The following is a 13,987-nucleotide window of genomic DNA, read 5'->3' as shown; positions in this document are numbered from 1 at the left end:
ACTAAATAATTAGCAATAACGCTGGTGATTAATGTTCTGTCGTTGCAGCGCTATTTCACACCCAATACATAATATCTAGCTTTGCATAAAGCAACGTGTACCAGAGCACGCACCTCCGTAAACAGCGACAGATCCTGCCTCTGCGTTGCTCGAGCGTTCAACGCAGCGATTTAACAGCGAGACCCGTTTGAGTTGCTTCCAACCATCACGGTTTGCATTGAGGAAGCGACGGCAAATTCTGACACGCCGTTCCATGCCACTGATTGGCTTGATAGTTTACCGCGGTAACCAATAGAACGCCTCAATCTTAAATCCAACCAACCAGAAACAAAGAAGGCAATGATACTAACCAATCAGAAGGAGAGCAGGGTGGGGCCTTGTGGAAAAAACTGTTCAGAGAGGAGCATCAGTAAACTATATAAAACTAAACGCTTATAGAAGAAGAGTTTTTGTTTAATAAAAAAAAAAGAGATTTCCTTGGTTATATCTATAGAGAGTTTTTTTTTTATATTGCTGTGTTATGCTTCATTGTTTTGTTTCGGGTTTTTTTTTTAATGCGATTCAGTTGGAGACGCGCGACATGAACTACATTTCCCAGCAGCGTCAGCACCAGCGGCCGGGTCGCGTAACTCTACGCGTTGGAGGTAGACATGGCTGCTTTAGTGAAACTTTCCCGACTGGCCTCCAGCATCTGCCGGAAGAATCGTTTTCTTTTTTTTAACAGAAGCGCTCCGAGACGAGGATTGGGCTCATGTATCGACCGTAAGTCCCCGAACAGCGATACGTGCTAGCGCGTTGTTTTGCTACGATAAATACATTCATGTTGTGAGTCCATGACTGAATGTGAACTGTTTTAAGGTACACACACATAATTGACAGACTTCCTGTTGTCTTTGTTCGTCTCTATGTGTTACCTCTGCAGAGAGCAGCACATTGACCTTTCACTGAATATTTCTACCTTAGCGAACCATTGGTCAGTTTATTTCCCATGATCCTCCAGTCATGAGCCGGAAGGCGTCACACACCCTCCTGAACACGCCCCCTGAACACGCCCCCCTTTAGCCAGGCGCATGGATTCTGCAGGAGGTTTTAAATAACCTTTCATTTCTTGAATTATTTGAGATGCTTTCCTTGTGTCTCCGACCTGTTTTGTAAAATATAATGCAAAGAACAAACTTAATTCTGGAAATATGAAGAATTCCGTATTCAATTTCACTGGGAGAGTTTGGTTAAAGTAAAAGTCTGTGCATGACTTCTCACTATAAACAAGTCAAGTGTGAACTTTCCCTGCATACCTGGCCAGATTTAAGACATACAATAAGGCCATAAACGAGCTGTGTGTTTTTTTAAATGCCTTTAGTGTGTGTGGATTTCTTTGTTGTCGCATCATATTGTGTGTCCTCTTTTTTTTTTTTTTTTTTACAGCTTCTTATGGACTCACAGATGAACAAAAGGACTTTCAAAAAGTAGCTTTTGACTTTGCAGCCAACGAAATGGCTCCACACATGGCAGAGTGGGACCAGGAGGTGTGTTGGAGATGTGCACATGGCAGCGTTTTTGTGATTTCTCATGTCCCTCAGTGAGCATCCATAGTTTCTGTCATTTAAAAGTTATTGGATGGGTAGAAATCACTTAGAAGTCATTCATCAATAGTCACAAATACTGTGCTGTTGTGTTTCCCTGCAGGAATTATTCCCTGTGGAGACGATGCGAAAGGCAGCCCAGTTGGGGTTCGGTGGGATCTATGTTCAGCCGGACGTTGGCGGGTCTGGTCTTTCTCGGCTGGACACGTCGGTCATCTTTGAGGCCTTATCCACAGGATGCGTCAGCACCACAGCTTACATCAGCATCCACAAGTATGAATCACTCATGTGGGTGATAATTGGACATAACCAGTGCAAGTAAAGTGAAAAGTATTTCTTTCACTTAAAAAAAAAATCAACTCAAAAGTGACAAAATTGCCCCAGTAAACATATTTTGCCTAATTTTGTAACAGTTCGAGATTTAATCATAGCAACAGTTGTGTGTTTTTTGTTGCTCAACATCATTAAAACATGATTTTTGTAGAAGGACCTCGATAATCGTCTTCCCCCTTCGTTGAATTTGGGACTTTGCATTTCTGATCTGAAGAATTCACTAAATGAATTCCTTGAATTGTGCTCCCTGATTGCTGTAAGGATCTGTGATGTACAGTATATTTGATCAGCCCTTTCTCCTTGCAGCATGTGTGCCTGGATGATTGACACCTTTGGAAATGATGAGCAGAGGGAGAAGTTCTGTCCCGATCTGTGTTCTATGGAAACGTTTGCTTCTTATTGTCTCACTGAACCGGGTCAGTCCCCGAATGTAAAGTGGAAGGAAAAACGAAAGACAATTTTCTGTCTGATACAATCACAGCTGATTCTCTCGCTGATTTATGTCACATCTGTGTTACTACTCTTCTTTTTCCATCCGGGGTTTTATGGACAACACAACCTGCGACCTGTGACTTCAGGCAGCGGAAGCGATGCTGCTTCCCTTCTGACCACTGCAAAGCTGAAAGGTGACCATTACATCTTGAATGGCTCAAAGGTGATTTAAAATCCACGTCTCCTCACAATGTAACCCTAAGCAGTTTCCTTAAAGAGATAACCGTGAGCCAGAAAGCTGTCTTCTCTCGTCACGGCTTTCAGGCCTTCATCAGTGGAGCAGGAGCCACCGACATTTATGTTGTGATGTGCAGAACGGGACAAAAGGGACCGAAGGGCATCTCTTGTCTGGTGGTGGAGAAGGAGCCCCGGGTCTAAGTTTTGGCAAAAAAGAAAAGAAGGTTGAGCTAATCTGCGTTGCTCTAATTAGCTGCAGTGATTGCAGGTTGCCACTAGATGGCAGACTTCACTCATAGCTGCTCAGCTACTTTGAAAACTGTTTTCACAGGTGGGCTGGAACTCTCAGCCAACCAGAGCCATGATATTTGAGGATTGTGCCGTTCCAGTGACAAACCGAGTCGGTGAGGAAGGTCAAGGATTCAACATCGCCATGAGAGGCCTGAACGGAGGCAGGATAAACATCGGTGAGAGGGAGCCACGATCCATGCCGTGAAAGATTACACCCAAATCTGTTATGAATTCACACAGCTGGAGGGAAATACTTACGCACAGTAGAAGTAAATAATCCTAATTCTTTTATTGTGTCTCCTAAATATCTGGGAATTATCATAATCTGTGTATGTAATATTTCAAAAGGATGTTGAAAGCTAACACTAAAGTGAGAATATGTGCTCGTCTTCCTTTTTTTAAATACATTAAAGTTAGCTTCATGAGCATTTAAATGCACTCTGGAGTTCAGCAGTTTACTGTCCTGGTGATGCAAAATTTAGAGGAACCGCTGTGCAGCTGACTTTATCTCACTGTGCACATCTAACCTGCTGTTTTAGCATTGGCTGTTTGTTTTTGAAAAAGGTTGCATAGACTTGCTTTAAGAGCAAACACTCTTTGCTTGATGTGAGCATCCGTTGTCTGCCCACAGCATCGTGCTCTCTTGGGGCAGCACATGCTAGCATACAGCTAGCGAGGGATCATCTGTTGGTGCGGAAGCAGTTTGGAACGGCCCTCTCCAACAACCAGGCGAGGAGCTCACCTTTCTGCATTTGTATCTCTTGCCCATAAGGAATCAGTCAAGTAACGAAACACTAGCCAATGTCTGTCTGTCTGCTTTATCTTTGTAGTTTCTTCAGTTTAAATTAGCAGAAATGGCCACCAAGTTGGTCGCGTCTCGCCTTCTAGTTCGGGAAGCAGCCACGGCGCTGCAGGACAATCGACCTGACGCAGTCTTCCTCTGCTCCATGGCAAAGCTCTTTGCAACAGAGGAATGCTTTAATGTGAGTAAAATGTAGTCCCGTCCCGTCCCGTCCCCCACACACACACACACATTATTGCCTCTTCTTTGTCAACAGATCTGCAACCAGGCGCTTCAGATGCATGGCGGCTATGGCTACCTCAAAGACTACGCCGTGCAGCAGTTTGTGCGGGACATTCGAGTGCATCAGATCCTCGAGGGTGAGCTTTTGTGACGGGATGATGGAGCTTGCATGAAGACTTATCGTAACCATTGCTGACTTTCTGTTTGTGTGATTCTTGTTTCCTTTGAAGGCACAAATGAAGTGATGAGGATGATCATTTCCCGAAATCTGCTGACAGAGTCGTGATATTTTCACTTGGTCTTCTTCTCCGGTTTGTTACTGTTTGACTCGTCTGTTATCAAACACAATTTCTATCTCTAGATCTTTGCTAGTGATGATTAGTAAATTGTTGTCGAATCCTTTTGATTTTTCCTGCTGGTTCTGGTTGTTTTACTGTATTTCTGACCCCCCCCCCCCCGTGGCCTTTCAGGGGTAAACATAGGGGTTGTGTCGTGTTTGCTGAAATGTCACACCATAGTTACTGATAACACTCCAAATAAAATGACTTCAGATTTCATGAAAGTTTCTTTAATGTTTCATCTTTTTTTTTTTATTAACTGCCTGAATGAGTTTTGTGTGTATCGATAAAGTGACTATAAATCAGCGAAGCGAGAATTAAACACTCAAAAACACTTTATTGAAAAAACTGTCAACAATCCAAACTGCATTAAAAGTGCTACATGTAACCTTTCAGGATGAACGCATCACGTCTTCTGCAGAACTTAGTATACGTACAAGTAAACAAGAACATCAGCAACCAGCCTACCAAGCTAACGGCACGTTCCGTCTTATAATAGCATCTTATATGAAGCACCTTTTTGAACAAAATAGAAACCAACACTGTCAAACTCACTACTCTGGTTACAGTCCATCTACCAGAACAGGAACTGAACCTTTACGTTTGAGGTCTCGGTACACGACTGTGTATTGCACCACGCTGACACTGTCGAGAATGTGGATCAAAGTAAACCAGCGATTGAAAGGTGACATTGAAAATACCTGAACTGTGACCTTGATGGGGTTTTGTTTTATGCCTGAGATGAGTTACTGATCCATACAGAACAGAAAAAATAAAAATGTTTAAATGTTAATGTTAAAATTAATACATTAAAGAAATGTAGCCGAACGAAAAGTATTTTGAACTTTTAATTATGGTTTATGGCATTGAGACAAATATCTGATTATATTTATGCTGCTGAATTTCTTTATCCTTCAGAGACAATTTTAGAAGAATGTAAATAAAAATATGTGTGCCTTTTAGAGCGATGGAATGCAGCATGGGAAAAATGGCCACAAACTGGATTGAATTTGTTCTGGTGAAGCACAAACCACCTTTCCTTACATCCTGGACGGTTCCTTACATCCTGGTCGGTTCCGTACATCCTGGCAGGTCTTCATGGAGAAATGTTTTTTTCATGTCAAGGCAAATTCTCTCCATCCATACCCCCCCCCCCCCCCCCCCTCCCCCGGATGCTTCTGATGGCTACACCAGCGAGCCGGCTTGGCTTTGAGCAGGTACCATGACGGCAACAGCTCCCATGCGTGTCAGGGTGGAGGAGCTGATTTGTGGGGGCGGCCTCTGAGGCTGGGCCCCCCCCTCGGTTCTGTTGGGGATGGCGACTGCAGGGCTCCTCGGAACCTGCGGAGGGCCCCCGTTTGCACTGGGAGGCCGCTTGTGTTTGCGTGATGGGGTCCCGCCGATGTTGTACCCGGGGAGTCCCTGGAGCGTGTTGGCTTCTCCGGGCCGTAGCTGGTAGGCGTTGATGACCGAGCTGTCTGACGCTGAGGTGGGGGAGTATGGGTAATTGAAGCTCGGCTGGTGGGGGTCTCTGGGCTGGGGGCTCGCTGCTATGGAGGACAGCGTGCCGTTCTTTGATACGATGTCCGAGCCGGTGTTACTCTTTGCCCATGATACTCGCTTTGGCGCCTGAGCATCTTCCCTGTGATGGAGAGAGAAGAGGGTAGCAGAGGAAACAAGAAAAACCTCCTGGATCATCACATCCAGAACTTCGCTGTGAGCCAGATCAGTGTGCTGCATCTTATGGGGATGTCATGGTGTAATTTATATCAAAGTACAGTAGAAGCCTCAACATCATCCTGCAATGGCAAAGAATCCCTTAATGTGGTCTTCCTTGGGCCATACCCAATAAATATTGTCAAAATCTCTTCCTAACTTTATGAACAATACTTCAAACAAACCAACTTTACCTGTGTGGTAGACGTCCTTTGATATCTGTGATGGTCTGGCTGCAGATAATTGTAAAAGAGCTGCCTACAACACACACATAGTAAAATGAAACTCACTTGATCTCATTGGCTATCTCCTCCTCAGTGTCCCGCCTCCTTCTCAGAATGAATATGAGGAAGAGCGTCATGGCGACCAATCCCACAATGGACCCCAGTGTAGCTGCTGCAATCATTCCTGCATTGGAAGCTGGGAAACAGATCAGCCTTAAACTTGATGGGAATGATGCTGTGATGTAGAAACTGGTGTGTGTGTGTGCAGCACAGCCATTTTTATTTTACTGCACTTACAGGTGATGACCTCCAGGTTAATGGAGCAGCCGTCTGAGCCGGCTGTGTTGCTGGCTCTGCACATGTACTTCCCCGACATGCTTTTAGTGAGGTTGCTCAGCCTCAGGGTTCCGTGTCTTTCATCTGCAGGAACGATTCCACACAAATTACTGGACGTCAACCCGAAAGGAAAACCCGCAGGCCTGCAAATGTTTAGCGCTTAAAGGTCCCTATGGAAGCTCAGCAGCTGAAAGAATAAAGGGTTATTTAAATTTGAGTTTAACTTTCATGCAGACCAGGGGTCGACATATTTACAATAACATCATAATTATGTATTTATGGGATGTTTGACTCAGATTACACCAGGCTAACAACAAATGGACCGTTATTAATTATTACTCGTTTCCTCGTTGAAATCTCATGGATTTGGTGAACAAAGGAATAAAACACCGGTTATGAAATTGGGAATCTGAAGACGTTTGCAGCATTTCGACAAACAGTTTCATAAAAATGACATCTGGCTCTCGTTACGGGCAGGATGTAGACGTTGACATCTCAGGAATCACACTCGCTGTCAGTACTCTCTATCATGATAATCAGTAGAGGTTTCCCATCCTTAATCCATCATTTAATCCCAATCCAACATGCTGCTGTATGCGATTCACCAGAGATGTGAGCCCACCGCTTTGAATCCTGCTGCGCTGCGTTTCGTTTTGTGAAGTGACACAGCAGTAACTGTGTTTGCCTCTCAGCGCTTTAGCGAATGGGTATTTAATGTCACCGCAGCCTGTGTCTCTCGACGCATTTGGTTTAAAAATGCAACCATGTCGCACGCACAGGCTGTGGGAAATGGGCTTTCTGAAGGACAACAATTCCTCTGAATCCAGTCTTCACCTCCCAGCTCCTGCACTTCTCAGGTGTTTTTTGCTTTTGTGGGCATCATGAGGAAATGAGCGAGTGTTAAGTCTGCAAATGTAAAATGACAAACATTTAGAAGGTAGCGATTAGCAGCTTTGTAGTGTAATATTTAACAAAAAAATGAATGAAACATTAGGGCAGCACAGTGACGCAGTAGGCAGTGCTGTTGCCTCACAAGAAGAAGAAGGTCACAGGTTCAAATCCAATTTAGAAACTTTCTGCAAGGAGTTTTTTAACGTTCTCTGGCTTCCTTCCACCTCCAAAAACATGCAAGCTTAGCTGAATTGGTGAAGCTAAATTGTCCCTAAGTATGAATAATTGTCTGACTATGTGTGGCCCTGCAATGAACTGGCGACTTGTCCAGGGTGTACCCTGCCTCTCGCCTGTAGAATGCTGGGATAAGCTCCAGTAATACCCGCGACCCGATTTTGGATAAAGCGGTCAGGAAAACAAACGAATGGAACACAAGCAGAGGAGTGTGATGTCCACCTGTCTGTCCCTCGCTCTTTATTTAATCCCTGGCCCTGAAAACCAGCTGCGAGTAACCAAACCCAATCTTGGCAGATTAGCAGATCATCAGGTGATTCTTAGTCTGGAACAAGTTCAAGTCTGCGCAGAGATCTGATCCCAGCAACTGGGCTGGAGGGGATTTGATGAAACTGTATAGGTGCTGCCTCATATGAAGACAGTGAACCGGTCTGTTCTGAGCTCAGGACTCGCACCCAGTTCTACTCTAGCCTTTGATTTTAAGCCAAATCAACGATAGACTCAATGTGCTCAAAGAAATAAAAGATAATTCACGCGTTTTTGTTAAAATAGACGTCATAGTGAGCTCCAATGAGAGCACGTGTTCCCAAGGATCCTCAGATTGATTCTAGGAACGTGGGGAGGAGTCGACACTCGCCTGCTAAGACTTGGGGTCTAAATGTAACACACAACGTAATGGAGCTAACAACGCATTAGAAAGATTTAAAGAGGAAATTCAACCCTTCTTTGACTAAATAGAAATACGTGTAAAATCACATGTTCACTCTTTGGCATGATTACAGTGTAGATGAAGCACAACATGACTTTTGCATTTTGCATTCATTTATATGAATGTGCATGGATGATATAAATCTTAGAGAATTAACACCATGTTATTTTTGGGGGGGGTTGCTTAGCGTCTCTGAAACAGAATCCTACAAGTATTTTTATAATCGGGTTGATTTCTTCCCCCTTTAAAGCTTTTCCACAGCTCACAGCCGTGACTCGAGGAGCGACATGTCCACTGCAGAAACTGCCGACTCCTCTGGAAGCCATTGTTTGGAGGTCAGGGTGGGATGCAGTCAAGGGGAACTAAGTGGGGAACATATGAGTGAAAACCCTTACCCATGAACCCAAGGACAAGCATGGGCTGGGGGCAAGATCGCCATTCTTTTTTTTTTTTTTTGCAGTGGGAAAGATGAAAGAGAGAGAATGAACATGAATGACAGGATACAGCCTGCAGACTGAGGAATGACATGAGCTCAGCTGTCAGTCCCAAATCTAAATGACACCTCTTAGAGGGGTTGATCAATAATGAAATGGGGCTTGTTAGATTAGGGACCAGGGTCGACAGGAAACGAGGAATGGATCAGCAAAGGGAGAGAGCGATTGCTGAAAGAGATGAGCAGTGATAGAGTAAAATTCAAATGTCATGCATCAATGCAGGGAGCAGACATGTGATGTAGATGATGTAGATAAAATCCCAGGCCAATGCACAATCAGAGGGAGTAGCTTTCACCGTCTGATTCAGAGGAGTTCTCCGCTATGAAGAGATGAAGGTCAAAGATCAACAGTTAAGTCGATACTCTATCAATCAGCCTAAGTCTCGTTCAGAAACAGATGGTGTTTTCCCCCCCGAAGCATCGACAGGCAACGAATATCCACAAAGTAATGGCATAATAGCAGCATATGTGCAGAATACACAAATAAATACTTTCTCTCTTGCACTGACAAAGCAGTGTTTTATGTGTAGCTGCTTCCATCTGTGAAGAGGATTCCATGCTGTATGTTAATGTGTGATGCGCCTCAGAAGTGCATGTGGAACGTGCACACATGCATGTGCAGACCACAAGGTGTCATGAGTCAGCAGGGAAGTGCATTAAGACCTGCACAGGAACAGACTTACAGGACATGACCTCTAGAATATTATTGTATACTGACAGAGAGATGAAGTCTACCTCAACAGGCATGTCATCCGGGCAAACTGCCTTCCCATTCTTCATCCTCTTCATCCTCTTTGTAACTTCACTCTTTGTCACTACCGGGCCCACAACAGGTGCCTCTACTACCCTTTGCGCTCTCTCATTTTCCTCATTCGTTAATTCCTCTGAATACTTCTTCCATCTTCCTCTCACGCTACTGGCCTCTGCAGTGGACATCTCTATCCTTAATCACTCTAACACGCAGGACATCCTTCCCATCTCTGTCTCTCTGTCTGTCCAGCCTGCACAGATCCTTCTCTCCCTCTTTACTATCTAACCTGGCATACGGGTCATCATACGCCTACCTCTACCCTCTCCCTGTACTCCTGTTTCCTCTCTTCTGTCCACCCCTTCTTAGCTAACCTCTTTCTAGTATAAATATTAAAAGAAATGTGATGTAAAATTCCACTATTCTTCTCCCTCTGTGCTTGATAAAAACTGCAATACTTTATTACAGATTAATGTTCAATTAATGGCATAGTTTACTCGAATAACAAGTTGATCCTTCGCATGAAGCAAAAACACTTTTTCAATGACGTAGTTCTTGCAGCCTCCTGCATAAAAAAACACTCTTTACTGGCCATTAAGCTTAATTGAGTGAGTGTGTGGTAATGTCATGTGACATCATAATGTTATTCTTTTAAATCCTGGTTTAAAGACTCACTCTGCATCGGGGAGAAGAAGACTTCAGACAGAGGTGCAGCCTTGGTCCACTTGTACTTAGGGACAGGTTTTCCATGGCTGGACTTGCAGCTCAGAGTCACGTTACCCTTCACCACTGCGTTTCCAGTCATGCTGCATACTGGTGGAGAGGGAGGGACTGCAGGGAGAGACGGGTGAGAACATGTCAGATAAGGATGGAGGATCGGTGACCCGTTACTGAACTTGTACCGCAGGCCTTCATCCACTGTAAACAAAGTGGACGCTCCGGTCCATTTACCTTTGACATTAAGGCGTATCTCTCCAGATATGGCAGCTCCGGGGATGATGACGATGCAGACGTAGAGTCCAGAGTCAGACTCCTGGGTGTCGTTTATGTAGAAGGAGAGGTTCGCCGACGGCATGGCCACGCTGAAGCCCACTCTTTTGGCGAACTTGTTCTGGCCATACCCGACCTGGCCTGAGCTAAAGCTGATCACCTGAAAGGAGAGAAAGCAATCATGGAAATGGCGAAGCTGAAAATGATGTTTAAAAATGTGCTCCACAAAGTGCACTATTTTATTTTATTTTATTTGCTGCAGCCACATAAAGATCAGCATCCTTCATAAATATAATCCCAACATGTACAGATTGTGTTGAATTTTAGGCTGATTTTCTGATTGAGATAAGATTGGACATTGAAACTCTCTAGATTATATTAATCATGCAAAAAAAAACGATACACTCTGACACACACACGTCTGTACACTTCCTCCAGCCGTTTGCGCTACGTGACTATAGGAGCTGTAGTAAAAAGTACAGATGAAATACGGCATCCTTTCATGAATCATCCTTTCATCCGCTCTTTCCGATTTGAATTAGACATCAGCAGTCCTGGTGTTGGGAATACTGTAATCCTAATCTCTACAGATCATCTTTTTTCACCTTACATGTCACTCGATGCACTTCTCAGGATATAAAAGCAACACTTAAAATGCTCAATTAACCCAGTGTAGATTCAGGACAGGACAGCCGGTCTCCGGGATTATCTGGTTCTTAAAAAGCAATTCCTGATTTATTTTTTTTATAAATCTATTTTATTAACTTTTAAAGCAAGTTTTTAAAAAAATGTTTTCCAGTTTTTCAAAATACACAATAAAAAACAAAGAAAATCTTTAAAGAGGGAAAAACTATAAGGAAATAAATGTGTAAATTCCTGCAGAAACAAATTATTCCTTATACGGTAGCAATATAATTTGAAATAGTTTGATTTGTGGATATAGAAACTTCACTTACAGCAGAAGGCAGATCAGCACACAATCTACTTGTTTTAAATCCCTTTCACCAGGCTCTCTTATCTTTGCCCCATTTCAGGTCAGATCGCGTGAACATTTTTGGCTTTCTCACCGGCTTGGATCGATTTCCAACAAACTGCCAAGTGAGCGAGTTTTTGGAGATGTCTGAGTTTGGGCTGTACCAGGCCTGCAACACCACCTTCTGGCCCCTGACCACCTCCATCTCTCCTCTGGGGATCTCCACCGTCTGGGCGTCACCTGCAACAGCAACAAACATCAATATCAACGTTTGTTGTTGACTTCAGTCAAGCAGAGGCAAAGAAGCGCTTGTGGCGAGTCAGCACATATTTTAGTGCTTATCCTGGATAAGCACTAAAATATGCTTACTACTTGAAAGTCTTTGGCTCCATCAGGCCTGAGCCCACAAAGACGAAAGAAACAAACTAATTGAGAAAATACATGCTGTTCAAACCTTTATTACACACATTGTGTCCGATTATTATATGATGACTTCATACGAGCATTTACAGACGGGTCCCCGTGATGGAGATCGGGATCCAAATGCAAATTTCAGATCACGATACTGGTTTGAATACAGTAAAAAGCAAAATGATCTACAACAAACAGAGCAAAAATATCTCATTGCCTGAAGGTATATATAAAAAAATAAAAATATAAAAAGGTTGGTAAAATGTGATTTAAGCAAATCCCAAAGCACTCTAAAAAGCTGGACTATGACAATAACAATAGAGTTTGTGAGTCTTACATGGAGCCATGCTTACAGATGAATGAATGTACAAAATGTCAGGGAACAGTATTTGTACATAAAACAAAAACATTAAAACATTAAATATATTAAAGAGACGAAGGAGGAGGTCCGACTCACAGGGCGCCCAGTCACCTGACCCGGACAGCTGAAGCTGGATCAGCTGATCCCAGCAGTCGGTGTCCACTCGCGTCTCCAGCTTGAAGGTTAGTTAAAATAACTCCAGCAGAGAAAGAGATGCTCCCGCTGAGCGTGCACAATCGGATAAAGAGCGCTCTGGAGCGGCGGCTGAAATCTCCCCATTTGTGCAGGCAGGCCCGCCTTCCTTCTTTTTCAGCGTGCAAATGCTGGAGAATTAGGTGACTGGTGGTGCCGGTGGCTGCGCTGGCGCACAGATGAGCTTGTGTGTGAGTTGCAGATGTTAAGTGTGAATGAAAAAGCAGCAGAAAAGGAGAAACAGAACTTTATTGTGATTTAGTTTTCCTGCAGCGGCTCAGTGCCGCTTCGGTTCTCTCAGGGCAACGTGGGCCTCCTGCGGTCCCTCAATTTCTGGATGTTTGAATCTGCTAAATCATGTTGGCTAATCCCAAAACAATCCCAAACTCAAGCTGCTCATCTCATATTAGAGCTCAGCTCGCCATGGATATGATGAGACACGTAGCCACTCCACAGAGCAACGCTGCATTTAAATGCTCGAGATTATGATTAGCAGATTCTTCCTTTTGCATTTCATCATTCGTGCCACGCGATCGCAGGTGAGCCGTGTGGTGGTGGGAGCTTGAAAAGAAACATACGAAACACATAAATAAACAGAGGACGCACTGTGGAACACGTGACGACAGGAAAGCGGATAGATGTTTTACAAAACTTCAACCCCCCCCTCACAGCTCTGATGTCATTTCATCCTAGAATGGTCTTTACTGTTGCACAAACCAACGGACTCACGTGTAGCTGCACCAACAATCATGCAACAGCACTGCTAAAAACGTCCTGATTGAAATGAAGCCATGACTGCGTCTGCATGAAGGCTGCTGGAAAGCGCTCTCCTTTCATAACGCCACGCAGCGCCAAGCCGGCATCAGAATTAACTCATTGAGTGCCAGCCATTTTCAGCTCAGCTATACGCTGTGTGCCCCAGTTTTCGCGCATTTTTCCTGATTTTCCAAGCCCCACTGAATATACTTTACTATGACTATGCAAATCACATGAAAGATTAAAGTCTCTTCTTTCATCAAATAAAAGGAGTGTGCTCCTACCATTTTTCTTTCTGGAGTTATTGGCCGTTGAAGAGAGGTAGATTTCAATGTCAGGGAATATTTGAGGTCTCAAAAAAACGTCTTTAGACGTGAACGGCACTCAAAGAGTTAATACACATGGTTTACAACGGACACAATCCAGCGGGATCAGGGGTTTCAGCAAGTTGACGAGGCCACATTGTGAACATGAATGCAGCGAGAGGGATGCAGGGAGCAATTCTGAATGGGAACAGACATTCGCTGATGAAGTGGGATAATGCCCTGTCGTCTCCTCGCGGGAGAGTATTCTTCTGCTTCTCTGAGGAGGTTTATCCTCAGAACTGTGTCATTCAATTGTTTATTAAATGAAGGAAAATCGTCACTAATCCACAGCTGTCTCCATCTGGGATGTGCGTGTGTGTGTTTGGATGCAGACATAGCCAGATAAAGAC

General features: G+C 44.0%; 2 protein-coding genes across 2 annotated transcripts; one reads left to right on the top strand and one right to left on the bottom strand.

Annotated features, from left to right (window-relative positions):
- The first annotated feature begins 650 nt into the window (after nt 1-650).
- Nucleotides 651-4,367, top strand: acad8 (acyl-CoA dehydrogenase family, member 8). Its single transcript, XM_068745218.1, is given in 12 exon segments — nt 651-762; nt 1,426-1,526; nt 1,687-1,856; nt 2,223-2,332; nt 2,495-2,571; nt 2,673-2,766; nt 2,769-2,809; nt 2,917-3,052; nt 3,508-3,605; nt 3,707-3,859; nt 3,935-4,037; nt 4,131-4,367. Coding segments are annotated over 12 exon segments (1,251 nt in total). The 3' UTR covers nt 4,187-4,367.
- A 1,056-nt stretch (nt 4,368-5,423) lies between these two features.
- Nucleotides 5,424-12,511, bottom strand: esamb (endothelial cell adhesion molecule b; the record flags this gene model as incomplete). The annotated part of the gene is made up of 7 exons (XM_068745762.1): nt 5,424-5,880; nt 6,245-6,374; nt 6,476-6,598; nt 10,265-10,402; nt 10,541-10,739; nt 11,647-11,792; nt 12,421-12,511. Coding segments are annotated over 7 exons (1,284 nt in total), but the record flags the coding sequence as incomplete, so codon positions are not given.
- Between the last annotated feature and the right edge of the window lie 1,476 nt (nt 12,512-13,987).

This window comes from Brachionichthys hirsutus, chromosome 11 (genome assembly GCF_040956055.1).
Source record: "Brachionichthys hirsutus isolate HB-005 chromosome 11, CSIRO-AGI_Bhir_v1, whole genome shotgun sequence".
NCBI lineage: Eukaryota > Metazoa > Chordata > Actinopteri > Lophiiformes > Brachionichthyidae > Brachionichthys > Brachionichthys hirsutus.
This window is presented reverse-complemented; position numbering and strand designations above follow the sequence as displayed.